Genomic DNA, 14,607 nt, shown 5'->3' with positions numbered 1-14,607 from the left:
CACCATTAACCAAGGCAGGATCACAGAAACAGCCCCCACCGACGGCCTGAGCAACGTCTCCACGGCACAAACACAGCGGACGTACCACCGCCGCCACGGGGAAGAGGTACGGGTGGTTACAGCACTTCTTCAGGTCCATCATGATGTTGAGCAGCGAGACCTGGTTCCCACCACCTTTCGAATTCAGGGCTTCGAAATTCCTCGTCAGGATGAATTTGTAGTATTTCCTGCAGGAAGGGGGATGGGACAGACACCCCGTTAATTCAGCCAGATGTGGGACTGGCAGAAACAGGACGGCACTGAATTAAACCCCACGTGTGTCACTGGAGCTTCCTGGGGGATGTTTGGACGTTTTTAAAAGCAACAGTCTGGCACCCTCAGCCTGGGGCCGGGTTTATTCGTTTGTCCCCTGTAAGCGGGATGGACTCGGGAGCGCAGCGGCCAGGAACGCTTCCTGCCGCAGGGTGTAAACCCAGCCCAGCCCCACCGTGCCGGGAGGACGCGCCATGCCCTTCCCCGGTCTTGGCAGAAGATGCTGCTGAAGCTGAGCTCAGCCCAAACCCAAGGGAGCTGAGCAAGCGCCCCGGGGCCACAGCAATGCTCTGGGTGAGCTGGCAGCACGGGCTGGTGCCCCGACAGGAGAAGGGGGTTCAGGCTCAGTTTTCTCTGCACCCCCAGAACTAGCAGAGCCACGCTGACAGCCTGCCACGCACTAAACACTCCCCACTGAGCAGCCAGGCCTGCACAGAGCCCAGTTTAACCAGGCTGAAGGCGCTCCCCGGTGAGACAGAAAGCGCTCTGGCTCTTTCCGCAGCAGGCCCCAGGACAGCGGGGCGCCCCGCTGACACCCCGCCGCGCTGCAGACGAGGCGGGCGCAGAGGAGCCAGCCAGCTCCTGGAACAACTCACTTCTGCATCTGGCTCAGCTCCACTCGCACGATCAGCTCCGTCTTGGCCGGCATGTTCTTGAAGACGTCCGCCTTGAGCCGCCGCAGCATGTGGGGCCCCAGCAGATCGTGGAGCTTTTTGATCTGGTCCTCCTTGGAGATGTCTGCAAACTCCTCCAGGAACCCCTCCAGGTTACTGTGAAAGCAGCCAGAACCAGACAGTGCTGAGGGAGGGCGGAGGAATCTGTATCTTAATGGCTTAAAAACAAGGGCAGAGCTCCGACGGCGCAGGATGAGGTAACAGCCCCTGCCTGCTCCCAAGCAGAGCAGAAGCCAGATCGAGGAGCTGCCGAGGGGAAATCCGCACTAAATGCATTAATACAAGGTCTGAACAAGTTCCCAAAGCCCCCCTGTCCCCTCAGAGAGGGACAAGGAGGCAGGTTCCAGTTCCTTGCTCACAAATCCCCTGACCGACAGCAAGGCAACAGCTACCCCAGGATCCCAGAAGTAGCCGCCCACGGGAATAAACGTGGGGTTATGCAAAACGTGCGTGTAGCCGCGGGGGCGATGCGTTTTGCCGTCTGCCTGCGGCGCAGACTGGGGACACTGGCACAGCAGTAACTGGATCCAGGCACCCCCACACCAGCAGCAGCCCTGGGGAACAAGCTGTGGTGCCGGCTGGGTCCCAGCTTCTCCCCCTTTTTGGGGAGGGGAACTAGTGGAACTTACTTAAACCTCTCGGGAGTCAGGAAATTGAGGAGGTGGAAGAGCTCTTCCAAGTTGTTCTGGAGCGGAGTCCCGGTGAGTAGCAGCTTGTAATCGATCTTGTAGCTATTTAATACTCTAAAGAACTGGGAAAAGAAACAAGGTTGGTGCAAAGGGCTCCGAGGAGCCGATCACTCAGCTGGGGACTCTGCGGAACCTGGCAGCGACCTCCCCCCCACCCCGGGCGCGTGGAGCCGGACTGCAGCCTGCACATCCTGCTCCGAGCCATCCCCTCGAGCATAGGCAGCAACCCCCAACTCCTCGGCCACACCGAGGACTGCGTGAAGGCCCCAGGGGCTAGAGGCTGCATTTAGCCTCAGGTCAAGAGGAGAGGAAAGTGAGGGCTCCATTCCCCTCCGTGACAGCCCATCCAAGCGCTGTCAGGCTGCCGGGCAGGCAGCCAGGCTGCTGCCTCCTCCCCTACTGAAGGATTTTTAATGCCAGAGGATGTTAAAGAGAGCAAATCCACCGAGCCGCGGGTCCCAGGCAGAGCCTGTGCGAGGTGAGGACATCTTTCAGCTCCCAGGGAGGAAAGCTCGGAGCAGCACAGTGTGTCCTATCTTTGTGGCACCGGCCGCAGCACAAAAATCGCTCGCCAGCATCCGCTACCTACTTTGGACTGGTTGTTCTTCAGCCTGTGCGCTTCATCCACCACCAGACAGGCCCACTCGATGGAGCCCAGCACCGCCTGGTCAATGGTGATCAGCTCGTAGGAGGTGAGCAGGACGTGGAACTTGATCTGGGCTTCCTTCTGGAGGAGCAGGGGGAGAGAACAGCCAGGATGAGGGCAGGGAAAGGGACGGCCTCCACTTTTGCTGCTGCTGTACGTGACCCAGGGAGAAAAGGGGGGGGACTGCACTGCAGAGTGCCAGCAGCCGAGGCACAAGTCGTGCCAGCACAAAATCAACACCCGACTGAACGCTGGAACTAAGCAGGGGGCTACAGAAACAGAAAAGGGTCTGGCAGAAATCTTTAAAGCTCATCACAAACCTCCTGCATTTGGCAACATTGCCAGCTTCCCTCTTTGGAAAACAGCTATTAGGGACCTCACCAGCTTCCCCCTCTCCAGGTCAAATCCTGCTCCCTCCCCTCCTCACTGGTGATGCAAGTACTGGGTAGTGCGCAGGCTTGGCTCCCACCTTCATCCGGAAAACCTTCTTTCCACTCCGGATGGCGTTGTCTTCAAAAGAAAACTCGTTTTCCCGGATGACCGACCGGCTTTCTTTGTCCCCCGTGTAGGTCACGACGTAGAAGTCGGGTGCCCACATCTCAAACTCACGCTCCCAGTTGATGATGGTGGAGAGGGGGGCACTGACCAGATACGGCCCCTTCGAGTGGCCCTGCTCGGGGAGACAAAGCCCGAGCTGTTCTCCCCACACTGAGCAGCTTTCAGCCGCCTCGGGGACTGCTGGATGCTCTGCCCACCTCCTTGTACAGGGAGTACAAGAACACGATGGTCTGCACAGTCTTCCCCAGCCCCATCTCGTCGGCCAGGATCGTATCCGTCCCTTGGGCCCAGGAAAACCTCAGCCAGTTTAGCCCTTCCAGCTGGTAAGGATGGAGCGTGCCTCCCGTGGCGTCGATGTACCACGGCTGCTTGTCGAACTTCACCGTTGGCTGACAAGAGGGAGACACGATGCGAAGCCGTGAGAACCAACTCCCTGTCCTCCCTCTGCAGCCAAGCCCGTCCCTCTTCAGCCTTGTGACACCGAACCGCCCCAAAGGGGCGCAGGCGGGGTCCCTGGCACAGCCCAGCCCTCAGGCTCCTACTGCGGAACCACCCCGGAGCTTTCAGTGAAAAAAATACAGGAACCCAAAGGAACTAGAGGAGAAAAACCTAACAGGATGGGGGGCCAGACAGACCTCCCCATCTCGGGGCTCGCACACCGTAGCGCTGTCTCTGCCGTCCTTACTCACATCCACCAGAGGCGTTTCTGGAGGCTTTTCCAGCTTCTCCTCTTTCAGCTTTTTCCCTTTCTTGTTCAGCTTCTTCAGAGGGCGCGTGTCCTCCCCCAGCATCAGCTCCCTGCAACAGCCCGTGCGCGTCAGGAAAGGGCGGGCGGGCATCCCTCTCCCGCTCCCCAAGCCGAGGGACAGAAACCCCTCTCAAACTCCACTGCCTTTTCCCAGCGGGAGCTTTTCTGGCCCAATTAGCACAGGCGCTCATGGAGCATTTGTTAATTTTCCCCTCCCAACAGTCCACACAACATCATCCAAAATGAAGAACAGCGATCTCATTGGAATACTGTGGTTTTGCCCCAAAACAGACAGGCAGCAGTGCCACGGAGCCACCCAGAAGCGCAGGGACACCGGGAATATTTCAGTAGCATGAACGCAGGGGAAGGGGAGCACCGGCTGAAAACAACAGGTCGGCCGGATGTCCAGCAGCCCCGAAACGGCCTTTCGGGAGGGCCCAGCTTTCCGACAGTGCTCGGCCACTGCTCTCTGGAGAGAGGTCCCTGCGAGCAGTGCCCACACATTCCTGAGGGACACACCGACGAGCCCCCGGCCGTCCCCAACGCCTGTGCAGGCCGTCCCGGCTCTGCCCAGCTCCTACCTGTGGTTCCAGTAGAGGTGTTTGAGGTTTTCGTAGTAGGGGATGTCTATCTCGTCGATCTCCCAGGTGCACTGGTCGTACGGCAGGTCTTTCCACTTGATCAGGTAATGGATGTCGCCCTTCTTGTCAAAGCTGTAGCGCAGGGCACGAAAAGCCTGTCAGTGAAACGGCCCTCGACCCCCGGGAAGCAGCTGGCTGTAACCTGCTTCCACAAACCTGGATGCTTCATCCTCTGCTTCTGCCCACAGACCACAACACCCAGGCAGGGGCAGAAAAACGTAACGAAAGTATCAGCACTTTGCTGCAGAAATGCCTGTTAACCTGCTGCGTGTGTTAAATCATTAAGCTTTAAAGGCTGCTCTTCCATTCCACCGAACAACCCCGTTTTCCTGTTTTCCCAGGCCTGGATGAACCAGCGCTCACCCTCTTTCTCCTCCAGCATTCACTGCTCTTTTAAGTTTTGCTTCCACTGAAAAATGAATAAACACACTACTGAGTCCGATTATACGCCTACGAGGAAAAAACCCTTGCCTTCTTAGCAGACAATGGAACACTCCCACGGAAATTAGCCAGGCAGTGTTATTTATTTCCTGCCAAGCAGCCTTCAAGCACAGTTGCCGCTTGAAATTTCGAGTTGCCACTTGAAACGTAGAAATTCAACAAAAATTCATCTCTAGCTGTTCGATGTAAAAGAACCATCTGCGCAGCACATTTCGTACGCAGGAAATTTCTTCCACAGAAAAGAAACGCAGATGTCAAGGCTTCATAAGGGAGTCGGGCACTGCTCAAACCCCTATCCCCGGGCACTGTCCCCGTCGGTGTTGGGAACGCCGCGCCTCTCGGGTACGTGCAGCACGCAGGTCCCTGAGGCCAGTGCAGAGGGGCCACGTGGTTCCGAGGGGAACAAATGATCCACACGGACTCGGGCTGCTGTCCCGCAGCGGCTCAGGCAAGCGGCAGCAGCCGCAGGGCACAGGCGATGGAAGCCGGACCCGTCACTGGGCTGCAGCAGAGATTTATGAGGCTGTAACGGGGACCCAAGCACGTCTGGGAAGAGCGGAACAACTGTGCATCCACCTCTGGGAAAATCTGCTGTCTCTGTTTTTAACACGCAGCGTAGCAGAAATGAAAATAAGGCAGGCATCGATTCACTCCGGCCTTGGTTCACCTCGGAGCCAACCTCCAAGGCGACAGAGACCTCGAAACAAGCCAGCAGCTGAAATCCCACCAGCCCAAGATTTTGGCTTTGCCAGAACTTCCCGGTGCTGGCAGGGAGAGCTCAGCCAACGCAGGAATCCCGCAACAGGCAGTCCCAGAGGCTCAGCGAACCGTGCAAACCCCCCGTGGCAGAGCTGCACGCGGAGGGGAAACCCGCAGAGAGCGCAGACCCGCCGCCCAACGCCTCATCCGCAGAACTCGCGGGGCCCCAGGACGCGCGGCGGGGCTCGTCCTTCCCGTCTCCCTCCCCGGCTCGCAACAGCATCGCTCAGCACCAGCACTGCCGGGGGCTCGGGCACCCTGGCACGCGCCTTCTGAGGCGTTCACGTGCCGCACGCGGCTCCTCACCTGTGGTTCAGGATGCGGTGGATCATCATCCACTCGGGCTTGATGCCGTAGCGGTAGAACCGCTCCTCCATCTTGGTGTACTGGGGGTCTTTGTTCTTCCGCTTCTCCCTCTGGCTGTCCTCGTCCCCAGAGCCGTAGTCGAAGGCTGGCGGCTCATCCATGTCGTTCTTCCGTTGGTAGTTGCGGTACATCACGGTGTGATAGAGCTCCAGCTGCGGCAGGAGGGAGCCGCGCTCAGCCCACGGGCAGGGCAGGGGCACAACGCCGACGCCAAGGACGCGCTGGCTCACCTGCAGCTCCTTGACCCAGGAGCAGTGCCAGTAGGAGAGGCCTGCCCACTTCACGAAGAACTCGCGCTCCGGGATCCCCTCCAGCACCTTCGGCGGGGGCAGAGCCAGCTCCGCGTCTGGAGCGGGCAGCACGGGTGGGAGCGGGGCGGCCGGCGGCTCCTTCCAGGCCCAGTGCAGGATGCGTTGGACTTTGCCCTTCAAGGGAGGGCACTGGGGATGAAAAAGCAAACAGGCAAGAGCATGGAGTTTAAGGTGATTCCCTGTCGGGGGCTGCAGGGAGGAGGGCAGAAGGGGGCTGGCGATGCCGAGCGGCTGCAGCCATGCCGACGCGGCAGGCAGAGCACAGCCAGGGCTGCGGGGAGCGTGGCAGCACAGCCTGTGCCGAAAGCTGCTGCCAGAGGGAAAGCCCAGGGCGGAGAGTGACCGTGGATTCACCCCCAGCTGCAGCAAACCGGGAGACCCGAAGGGTCCCGGACTCTGGCTGTGCCGGGCAGAGCCACCCCTGCGCCGTTCTAACAGGTGGGGCTGTGGGGTGGGCGGGGGCTGCTGGCACAGGTGACGCTGTCGCATCCCCCATGGGGACGGGTCCTGCACCAGGCAGGAAAGGCCCCTCTGCACACCAGAGGGGGCTCAGCACCCCAGCTCAGAACCGCGGGGAAGCCGCCAGCCAGCATCCCCGCGGGGGCACGGCGCAGGCAGCAGAGCCGGGCAGGGCCCTCGGGTGCCTGCGGCTGGCAGCGATGCCCCCCCACGGAGGGGGCTGTGGCGGAGGGCAGCAGGCTGGCCCCGCACAGGGCACAGGGAGCGGGTGCGAGGGGCAGGGACGGGGCGAGGAATGCTGGTAACACTCACTGTACAGCGAGGGCAGAGCCATTCACCGTTTGGTATCTCCGGCAGCGGCGGGTTCAGGCAGTGGAGGTGGTAGGAGGACGGGCAGGTGTCGCAGCACAGCAGCTCCCCTCCGTCCTTACAGACCCGGCAGAACTCCATGTGGTCGTCCTCCTCCTCCTCGCCACCTTCCTCTTCCTCCTCCTCCTCCTCCTTCGGCTCCCACTGGATGCCCTCCTTCTCCTGGGGAAGCACAGCCAGCGTAACGCCAAGGGCTTCCGCCGCCCGCCCGCCCGCCCCCGCGGGGCCCCGACCCCACTCACGCAGTGGGGGCAGCTCCACTTGCCCTCGGGGGCCTTCTCCAGCTCGGGGTCCAGGCAGACAAGGTGGTAGGCACGAGGACAAGTGTCGCATAGGATGATCTCCCCTCCCTGCTGGCACACCTCGCAGTAGTCCTGGTGGTCTGTCTCGTAGCCGTCCCCTTCCTCAACTGCAAGCAAGGGACAGGCGCACGGTCAGAGGGGCGGCAGAGCCGCCTGCTCTCCCGGGAGGGAACGGGACACTTGCTCCTCTATGATACAGTTAAGGAAATAAGGAAAGCGTTTCGCCTCGGACCCCTCCTGTTACGTCCCCCTACCTCTCTGTCCCTCAGCACCACAGTTCATCTTTGCACACAACATCATCTCACCTCTGTCTCTCTTTCTCTCTCCACACTGTATCATCCTTTGGTTCCTTCAGGCTCTCAATGGAGAATGCCAGAACCTGGAGAGGTTGCAAGGGAGGCCAGTCAGAGAAACCTCCCCAGGTACCACCGCCACCAACTGCAAACGCACCATGCAAGGGTGACACGGCCGAGGAGGACGACTCCTCTCCTGGGACTACTCTGCTCTTCCTGGGTGCTCACTGGCGCAGAGGCAGGAGCTCTCTCAACTCGGCACAGACAGGAAGAGGAAGGGAGGGCCAAGGCCTTGCCAGCGCCGGAACGGCTCGTCTCAATTCCCAGCTCTGCCACAAACTCCGACCTTCTGCTCCTCCAGCGCGCGGCAGGAGCTGCCCAGCTCCGGCACGAGGGCCCTCGTACAGCAACACGCCGGGAGGAGAAGCGATGCCCTTCGCATGCCAGACGTGGAGCCAGCCAGCCTGCCCTGCCTCGGACCGACACGAGGCCGGCCAGCGTCGCACCCTAACTGTCCCCCAGCCCAGAAGCCGCCCTTCCATTTCTCAGAAGCAAAAACCTGTCGGCAAAGCCAAGAAGCCAAAGGATGGGCCTGGACCTGAAGCATCTCATCCCGAACAGGGACACAAGGTAGAAAAGCAGCGCGTGTCCTGCGGTGAGCGGCACAGGAGGCAGGGACGGCACCGGGAGGCTGGGCAGGGCAGCACCGGGCCCCAGCAGCCCCCGTCGGCGCTCGGAGCCGGGCCTGGGACACCTCGGTGCACGGGGGCTCCTCTCAGCGGCAGCACAGGGATAGAGGTGCCACCATGCAGGATCCACCCGCAGCCCTGCGCAAGGGCAGGGAGGAAGGAACGCGCACACAAACACGGCCACGCAGCCACTGGGAGACCCGACAGACACTTTCCACTGCTGTTCTGTGCCTCCCTCATCCTACATCCTACCACAGACCTGCCGCCTGCCCGCTGCCTGGCTGCACATCTCACGCAGACAAAAAGCCCCTTAACGCCATCCTGCCCGCAGCTGCCCTGCTCTGCTGGGAGCTTGCCACAAGCCACGTCGCTCCAGGGGCTGCCCCTCAGAAAACCCCTTCCCTGGTAGCCCCGCAAATTCTGGAACTTTGCTGCTAAAGGACAAATCCTGGTGGGATGGCATGTGCAGGCAGGGTGCCAGCTGCCCTCATGGCCCGTGACGCACCCCAGTGCTCAAGGCGCAGGCAGAGTCCTGGGGCGGGCAGCGGGACGGGGCAGAGCACCGCAACCATGGCTCTGCCAAAGCAACGCTGAGCAGCGGCACAGAACTGGCTCGGGGGCCGATGAGCCTCGGGAGGTGGCTGACGGCTGGAGAGAGGCCCGGAGGGAAAGCTGACAGCAGACAGACAGACGGACAAGCCCTGTGGCCCGGCTGCTCCACTGGCACTGCGGGGTGAGGCGGTGCCCCACGGCAGGACCCACTCACCACCCACCTGCAGGCACGAGCCCCCCAGCAGTGGGGCCCGGACACCAGGAAAGCACCTCGCACCCCACACACACGGCCAAGCACAAGCACATCCACTCCCACCGAGCCAGCGCCAGGCACAGCCCGGAGCTGCAAAGGCCAGGGAAGCACCATCTGACGAGGGAAATCCCAACAGAACAGGAACAGAGTACAAAGGATGGCCTACTCCTCTTTTTCTTTCTCCTCCTCTTCCCTCTCTTCCCCAGGCCAGCCGAGCACTCGGAGCGCACGGAGGAGCTGTTGATGCTGGCACTGTCGAAGTCGGATTCCTCCCGTTCCTCCTCTTCGCTCTGCAGAGGGGAAAACCAAGGCACAGTCCAAGCACTGGCACCCCAGCGCTCACCCCTGGAGAACGTCGCTCTGCTGCAGAACAGGCCCCCAGAGACCCATAGAAACCCACGGGGGATCATCAGTCAGCAGCTGAGCTCCTGGGGGCACCCTCCCTCCCACACCAAGAGACCAGCAGGGACAGTGGCAGGGCGGGCGGGGTCACAGGAGCGTCACAAGGCTTTAGGACGCGGGGGAAGCTCCTCTATCAGGTCCCTGTCCCCACCCGACAAGCAGTAAGCACAGATTGGGCCTTCACTACAGCCTGAAGGCAACTACCTGGCTCGGCACGGCCCAGCCCAGGGACAGCCTGTCCAGCCCAGGGCCCCGTCGGTGCATGCAACCACCCAGCGAACCTCAGAGCACATTTAAAATACGTAAATCAACATGTCAGCTCCCTGACAGAGGTGGGGTCAGGGCTTGCCCTGCGTCTGCCGTCCCTGCTAGCACAGAGTGCAGAGCTATCGCGTGCTGCGGCTGGCCGGGCGCGTCGGGAGAGGCTCAGCAGCATCTCATGGGCATCAGCCAGCCCCAAGAGATGGTGTTATCCCGGGTGCAGACACCCGAGCCAGAGAGGAATGGGGGGACGAGCCCCTGCTCCCACTCCTGGGCAGCCAGGGGCCCCCTTCCCCACTGCGTGGCAGACCTTGGCCCCCTCTCCCTCCCTCGACATCCGTTTCAGCTGGTGTCAGCCTGTCGCTGCCTGCATGTAGGCACTCACGCTTGGCCTTCCCTGGACCGTAAAAGGAGTTAAGCAGGCCCGGTGTTCAGCGGGGTCAAAACGTAATAATGCCGCTGAATTCTTATTCCGGAGACTCAGGCGTGCAAATCCCCGATTTGCACGCTGGTAATCAGGAGCTTCGCGCTCCGGCTGCAGGAGCAAGCCCAGGCCCTTCGTAACTCTCAAAAAGGCAACGGCACGGATCCAGAGCGCACCCGGAGACGGGATGAATTTTTCATGATGCGCGATTGAGAAAACGCAGCAGCAAGCGGCTGCCTCGCGCTGCTCCTTTCGCTTCAGCCTCGACGCACACAGGTGTTTACAAACAGGTCGCGTTATGCAAACCAGAGCTACAGTCAGCGAGCTCCGGTGAGGGTGAACTAACGGGATTTGGGTCAGTAACGTTATCAAGACCTACAGAAGTTCCACCCCTATTCAATAGTGATTTAAGAGATTCATTTTTAAAACGCACCTGATATTCAGGCGCTGACAAGAGCGCAGCACACAGCCCGCAGCAGAGCCCCGCTGCCGGGCTCAGACTGGGAAGCTCTGGTAGCCCTGGGCTATGCTGCGGGACCACAGATGCCCGGAGGCGGGCTGCGCTAACGTCATTAAAGCATCCGACAATTCTCTTTGAGGTAGGGTTCAGCTGGAGTGCAAGCCCTGGAGAATTCCTTTGCAAAGGGAATCTGAAATGGTGGCATTACCACCCCCGACGCCCAAAGTACGAGTCCGAGCCTGGACACAGCTCTCCATCGCAGGGAGGGACCGACGTGCTGACGGGAGACTGGTGCCTCGCAGAGGGGCACAACAGGGGCTGTGGCACCTCCTCATGTGTCACACGAAGCTTCTCCGGGAGGGCTTCTCCCTGTGCTTCCCCGCCGCACCCCCCGCACCCAAGGCCCCCGCACTTACAGAGGAGCCCTTTTTCCTTTTGCTGGGGATTCCTCCAAACCGGAATTTCAAGCCTGCCATCTTTTTCCCCTTTCCCTTTTTCTTCCCATCTTTGGAGCCCTTGATTTTCTTCCGCACGCCTGGACCTGGAGAAACAGAAGACTTGTTTGGTACTCGACAAACAGCTGTCTGCCCAGCCACCCCCCGCCCCACCCCCAGGATTTACAGGGAAGGTGAGAGCGTGCCGGGGACCCCGGGGAGCAGGGCAGCGCCGTCCACAGAGCAAACGGCTGCAAGCCCAGACCCAGTGCTTGGGAAGAATCAGGGCAGGAAAGCGTCTGCCCTGGGGTCCAGGAGAGGGACCACAGCCCACGGCCCACAGGGCTGCGAACACCAAGCAGGGACTCAGGGGTGGGCAAGGAGGGGAGCAAAGAGGTGGCCACGGAGAGGCAGAAATGCCGCACTGAGCCAGCGGTGCAGGAAAGCTGCTGCCAGCCACACTCTCGGTCAGCTGCCAGCTCCGAACCGCTGGTTCAACACCCCTCGAGGCATCAGGGGGTGACAACTGCAGAAGTGGGGCAACGACCTTCCCGAGGAGGAATGTGGTGCAAACAAAGGGAGATCCCTCCCCTTCCCACTACTGCCCAGCTCCTACAGCGGTTCGCATATGGGGAAAGCGGCACCAATCTGCTATCAGAAACAGGAAGGTGTTTATAGCAGGAGACGCCTTTCCGTACAAATCAGACTGTTTCCAGAGGAGCTACTGCAGATTTCTGTGACTGGCTCGCTCCTCACAAGTGGGCTTTGAAGACAGTCACCTTCCACTCAACTGCCAGGAGAATAAATCCTTGATTCTGAAAAGCGCTGCAGCCTTGCTGCCAGTTTCCATCCCCGAACTCCCTGCCATGTCAGAGACAAAGCACCAGCTCAGCTGCCAAACGGTGCCCGTTCTCCTGCCCAGACCAGGCCCGCACTGCCAACGCGCCTCCGCCCTAGTCCTGCTAACCTACACGCCCTCTTCGGCTTGGACACGGGGCTCTGAGGACACTGCTGCTTTCTGGAGGGCTTTTGCAGAACCCCCCAGGAGAGAGATGGCACAGAAATACATGGCCCGAGCACTTATTTGAGATAGAAGAATGAAGTTGAGCATTAACTGCCACAAATTGCCAGAAGTCCAGAAGGTCCCGAGGCTGCCAGGGTGGATCTGTCACAGGTCACAACCCTCAGGACCTCTGCAAGGGCAGCGGGAGCTGCGGTCACTTCGCTTTTCCCTGCCCGCGGCAGCGCGCCCCTGGCCCGGAGCCGCTTCCCCACCTTTGCCAGCCCGAAGAAGCAGCTGGTGGGCTCTGCAGGGCCGGCCAGCTGCCAGTGAGAGCCCCTCCGCTCGGCCTGCCGCCGCAAACCTACCCTTGCCCTCCTTGGTCTTCGCCTTCCTGATGACGGTGGGCAAGGCGGACGGCTGGGGGCTGGCGGCGAGCGGCGGGGTGACGGTGACGGTCTCTACTGCCGCAGCCACAGCTGCTGCTGCCGCCGCTGCCGAGCTGCCCTTGAAGGGGTTGTTGGCACTGAACTCTCGCCACTTGGCACCGAGCACGGTCATCATCTTGGACATGGGGATCTTGGGGTTCTTCTTGGCGATCAGAGGCCTGCAGGGCAGGGGGGAGGGAGAACCGCGTGTTAACGGAAACGCTCTGCTGCGCGTCTGCTCCCGCTCGCCGTGTGCTGACAGTTCGGCCCAAAAACACCCCAGCGGCGCAGGACCCCCAGCAGCAGGTCGCTGGGCCCATGGGCAGCAGCTCCATCGAAAGGCAGCTGAGAGCAGAGCTGCCTGAACAAGTCCACTCACAAAAGGGGGCACGCCTGAACCTCCTCAGAGAGCGCCTTTCCCTGACGGACCTGCTGTGTCAAATGGCTCGCAGTGCAAGCAAAAATTCATTAGCGTTACACAATTTTTCTCATGAAACCTCAAATAAGCACACACCAAAAATGGGGGTTTGGAGAGAGGGAGAGGAGAGACAAGCGCTTCAGCTGCTTTTCAGCCAATCCTGCAATTAAAATGGAGTCCTGAGGACCGAGTCAGGCGGGGAGAAGCAACAAGGAGCTTGTGATGGAGAATTTACTTCCCAACTTCACCCATTTCACTGAGCAACACCCAAACCTCAACCATCACACAAGGCCCCATCCAGACCTGGAGTTTCCTACCTGAGGAACTGGCTGAAAGCTTTGTAATTAGTCAGGGTATGATAATCTTCTTCTGAGAAGACATAATCTACGTCATCAAGGCCCCACTCTTCCATCAGCTGGGCTGAGCTCTTCGGCTCCTGCAGACGTAGAGAGACATCATTAATGTAAATGACCTCGGCTCTGCAGACGAGCAGGGCATGGCGGGGTCTGCCACACGCTCCGTACCGAACGCTCTCCCTAGTCAGCACACGCAAGGATTTGTTTCTGTGATTTACAAAACAGAGCACGACATGAACTAAGGCTTCACACGCTTCCAAGGAGTGCATTAACCACAAATGCTCCCCGCAGCATGTAATACAACGCAAAGCCTCAGCAGCTTTCGTGTCTCCAAGAAACTCAACTTCTCTCTGCACACAAGAAGAACAGCAGGGAAATAGAACCTTCCCTCTCCCAGCCGCTCATCTGCAATCTCCTCCTCACCAAACCCACGGCAAGCTTCTCGTGAAATCCCCCAGCCACCTCCTCAAAGCATGGGCTGCTCTGCCGCTCCCTGTCCTCATGCTCAGAGGACAGATGCGCTGGATCGGTGACTGGCGGGATGGGGGCGGACGAGCCAAGGTGGCAAGCTGCCTCGGACTGAGAGGCTGCCGTCTGTCAGAGATCCAAGCTACCGACTAGGCCTCCGACCTCACCACTGGCTTCCTCACGACGAGAGGGCCCATGAGGACCTGGGAGCAGGGATCTGGCCTCACCCTGAGGTCCCACGCTCTAGCACCAGCTCAGGGTAAAGGAATCTTTGATACCTTTAGACCTCCATCCTCGTTGTCATCCTCCTCTTCATCCTTCTTCTTCCGTTTTGGCTTTTTCTCCTTCTTGTCCTTCAGTTTTTTCTTCTTCTTTTTGTTGGGGGAATAGTCACTCCCTTCACTCTCAGATTTCTCCTCGATCTCCTCTTCGTTGTCTGACATTTCATCATTGCTCCCCTAAAACAGGAAGTGACAGTGGAGAAAGAGCAGGGCCTGCCCCCGCCTCCGCTCTCCCCCCCAACCCTCCCAGCCAGCACAAAGCAACTGCTGCCACCAGCCAAAGTCAACCCTCCCTGCACTAACACTGCCATTCCATGGGGGACTGGGGGAAAACACCACGAAAACAGGATCTGGGAATGGCAAGAGGCACCTGACACGGGGCACCCAGGCAGAAAGAAATCCTTGGTTTAGCTGGAAGTGGTTCTTCAGGGCAGTTCTGCGATCCCCAGCCAACGCTCTGTCCCAAGGCCCCACCCGTAAGCGGGGCCATTCCCTCCCTCCGCTCCAGGAGCGCTGTAAACACGCGCAAGGTGACCCACGCCCCACGGGAGCACCAGAAACCAGAGATCACACAATGTGGACAAAACCGTGTTTTGGAAAAGCTCGTCCAGGC

At 60.1% G+C, this 14,607-nt stretch overlaps 1 protein-coding gene across 7 annotated transcripts in view; it reads right to left on the bottom strand.

The window, feature by feature from the left end:
• Nucleotides 1-14,607, bottom strand: part of CHD5 (chromodomain helicase DNA binding protein 5) — a 28,971-nt gene that overhangs the window by 9,671 nt on the left and 4,693 nt on the right. For 5 of the 7 annotated variants that reach the window (XR_012632047.1, XM_074892895.1, XM_074892899.1 and 2 more), the window contains exons 3-19: nucleotides 13,992-14,171; nucleotides 13,207-13,325; nucleotides 12,412-12,650; nucleotides 11,026-11,150; nucleotides 9,229-9,352; nucleotides 7,216-7,382; nucleotides 6,917-7,135; nucleotides 6,065-6,274; nucleotides 5,775-5,986; nucleotides 4,209-4,340; nucleotides 3,569-3,677; nucleotides 3,077-3,268; nucleotides 2,791-2,991; nucleotides 2,265-2,402; nucleotides 1,616-1,737; nucleotides 909-1,082; nucleotides 86-227 (exon numbers count right to left, since the gene is read on the bottom strand). Coding sequence is in view for 6 of the 7 variants with exons in the window: in XM_074892895.1 (XP_074748996.1) it covers nucleotides 86-227; nucleotides 909-1,082; nucleotides 1,616-1,737; nucleotides 2,265-2,402; nucleotides 2,791-2,991; nucleotides 3,077-3,268; nucleotides 3,569-3,677; nucleotides 4,209-4,340; nucleotides 5,775-5,986; nucleotides 6,065-6,274; nucleotides 6,917-7,135; nucleotides 7,216-7,382; nucleotides 9,229-9,352; nucleotides 11,026-11,150; nucleotides 12,412-12,650; nucleotides 13,207-13,325; nucleotides 13,992-14,171 (2,805 nt within the window). In the remaining variant the exon portion in view is untranslated. Of the gene's footprint in view, nucleotides 1-85; nucleotides 228-908; nucleotides 1,083-1,615; nucleotides 1,738-2,264; nucleotides 2,403-2,790; nucleotides 2,992-3,076; nucleotides 3,269-3,568; nucleotides 3,678-4,208; nucleotides 4,341-5,774; nucleotides 5,987-6,064; nucleotides 6,275-6,916; nucleotides 7,136-7,215; nucleotides 7,383-7,580; nucleotides 7,655-9,228; nucleotides 9,353-11,025; nucleotides 11,151-12,411; nucleotides 12,651-13,206; nucleotides 13,326-13,991; nucleotides 14,172-14,607 lie in introns of those variants that run through there. The other 2 variants (XM_074892897.1, XM_074892901.1) reach the window with 2 other exon arrangements.

Source organism: Strix uralensis, chromosome 23 (assembly GCF_047716275.1).
Source record: "Strix uralensis isolate ZFMK-TIS-50842 chromosome 23, bStrUra1, whole genome shotgun sequence".
Lineage (NCBI taxonomy): Eukaryota > Metazoa > Chordata > Aves > Strigiformes > Strigidae > Strix > Strix uralensis.
The sequence above is the reverse complement of the archived record's forward strand: the minus strand, read 5'-3'. Positions and strand labels throughout refer to the sequence as shown.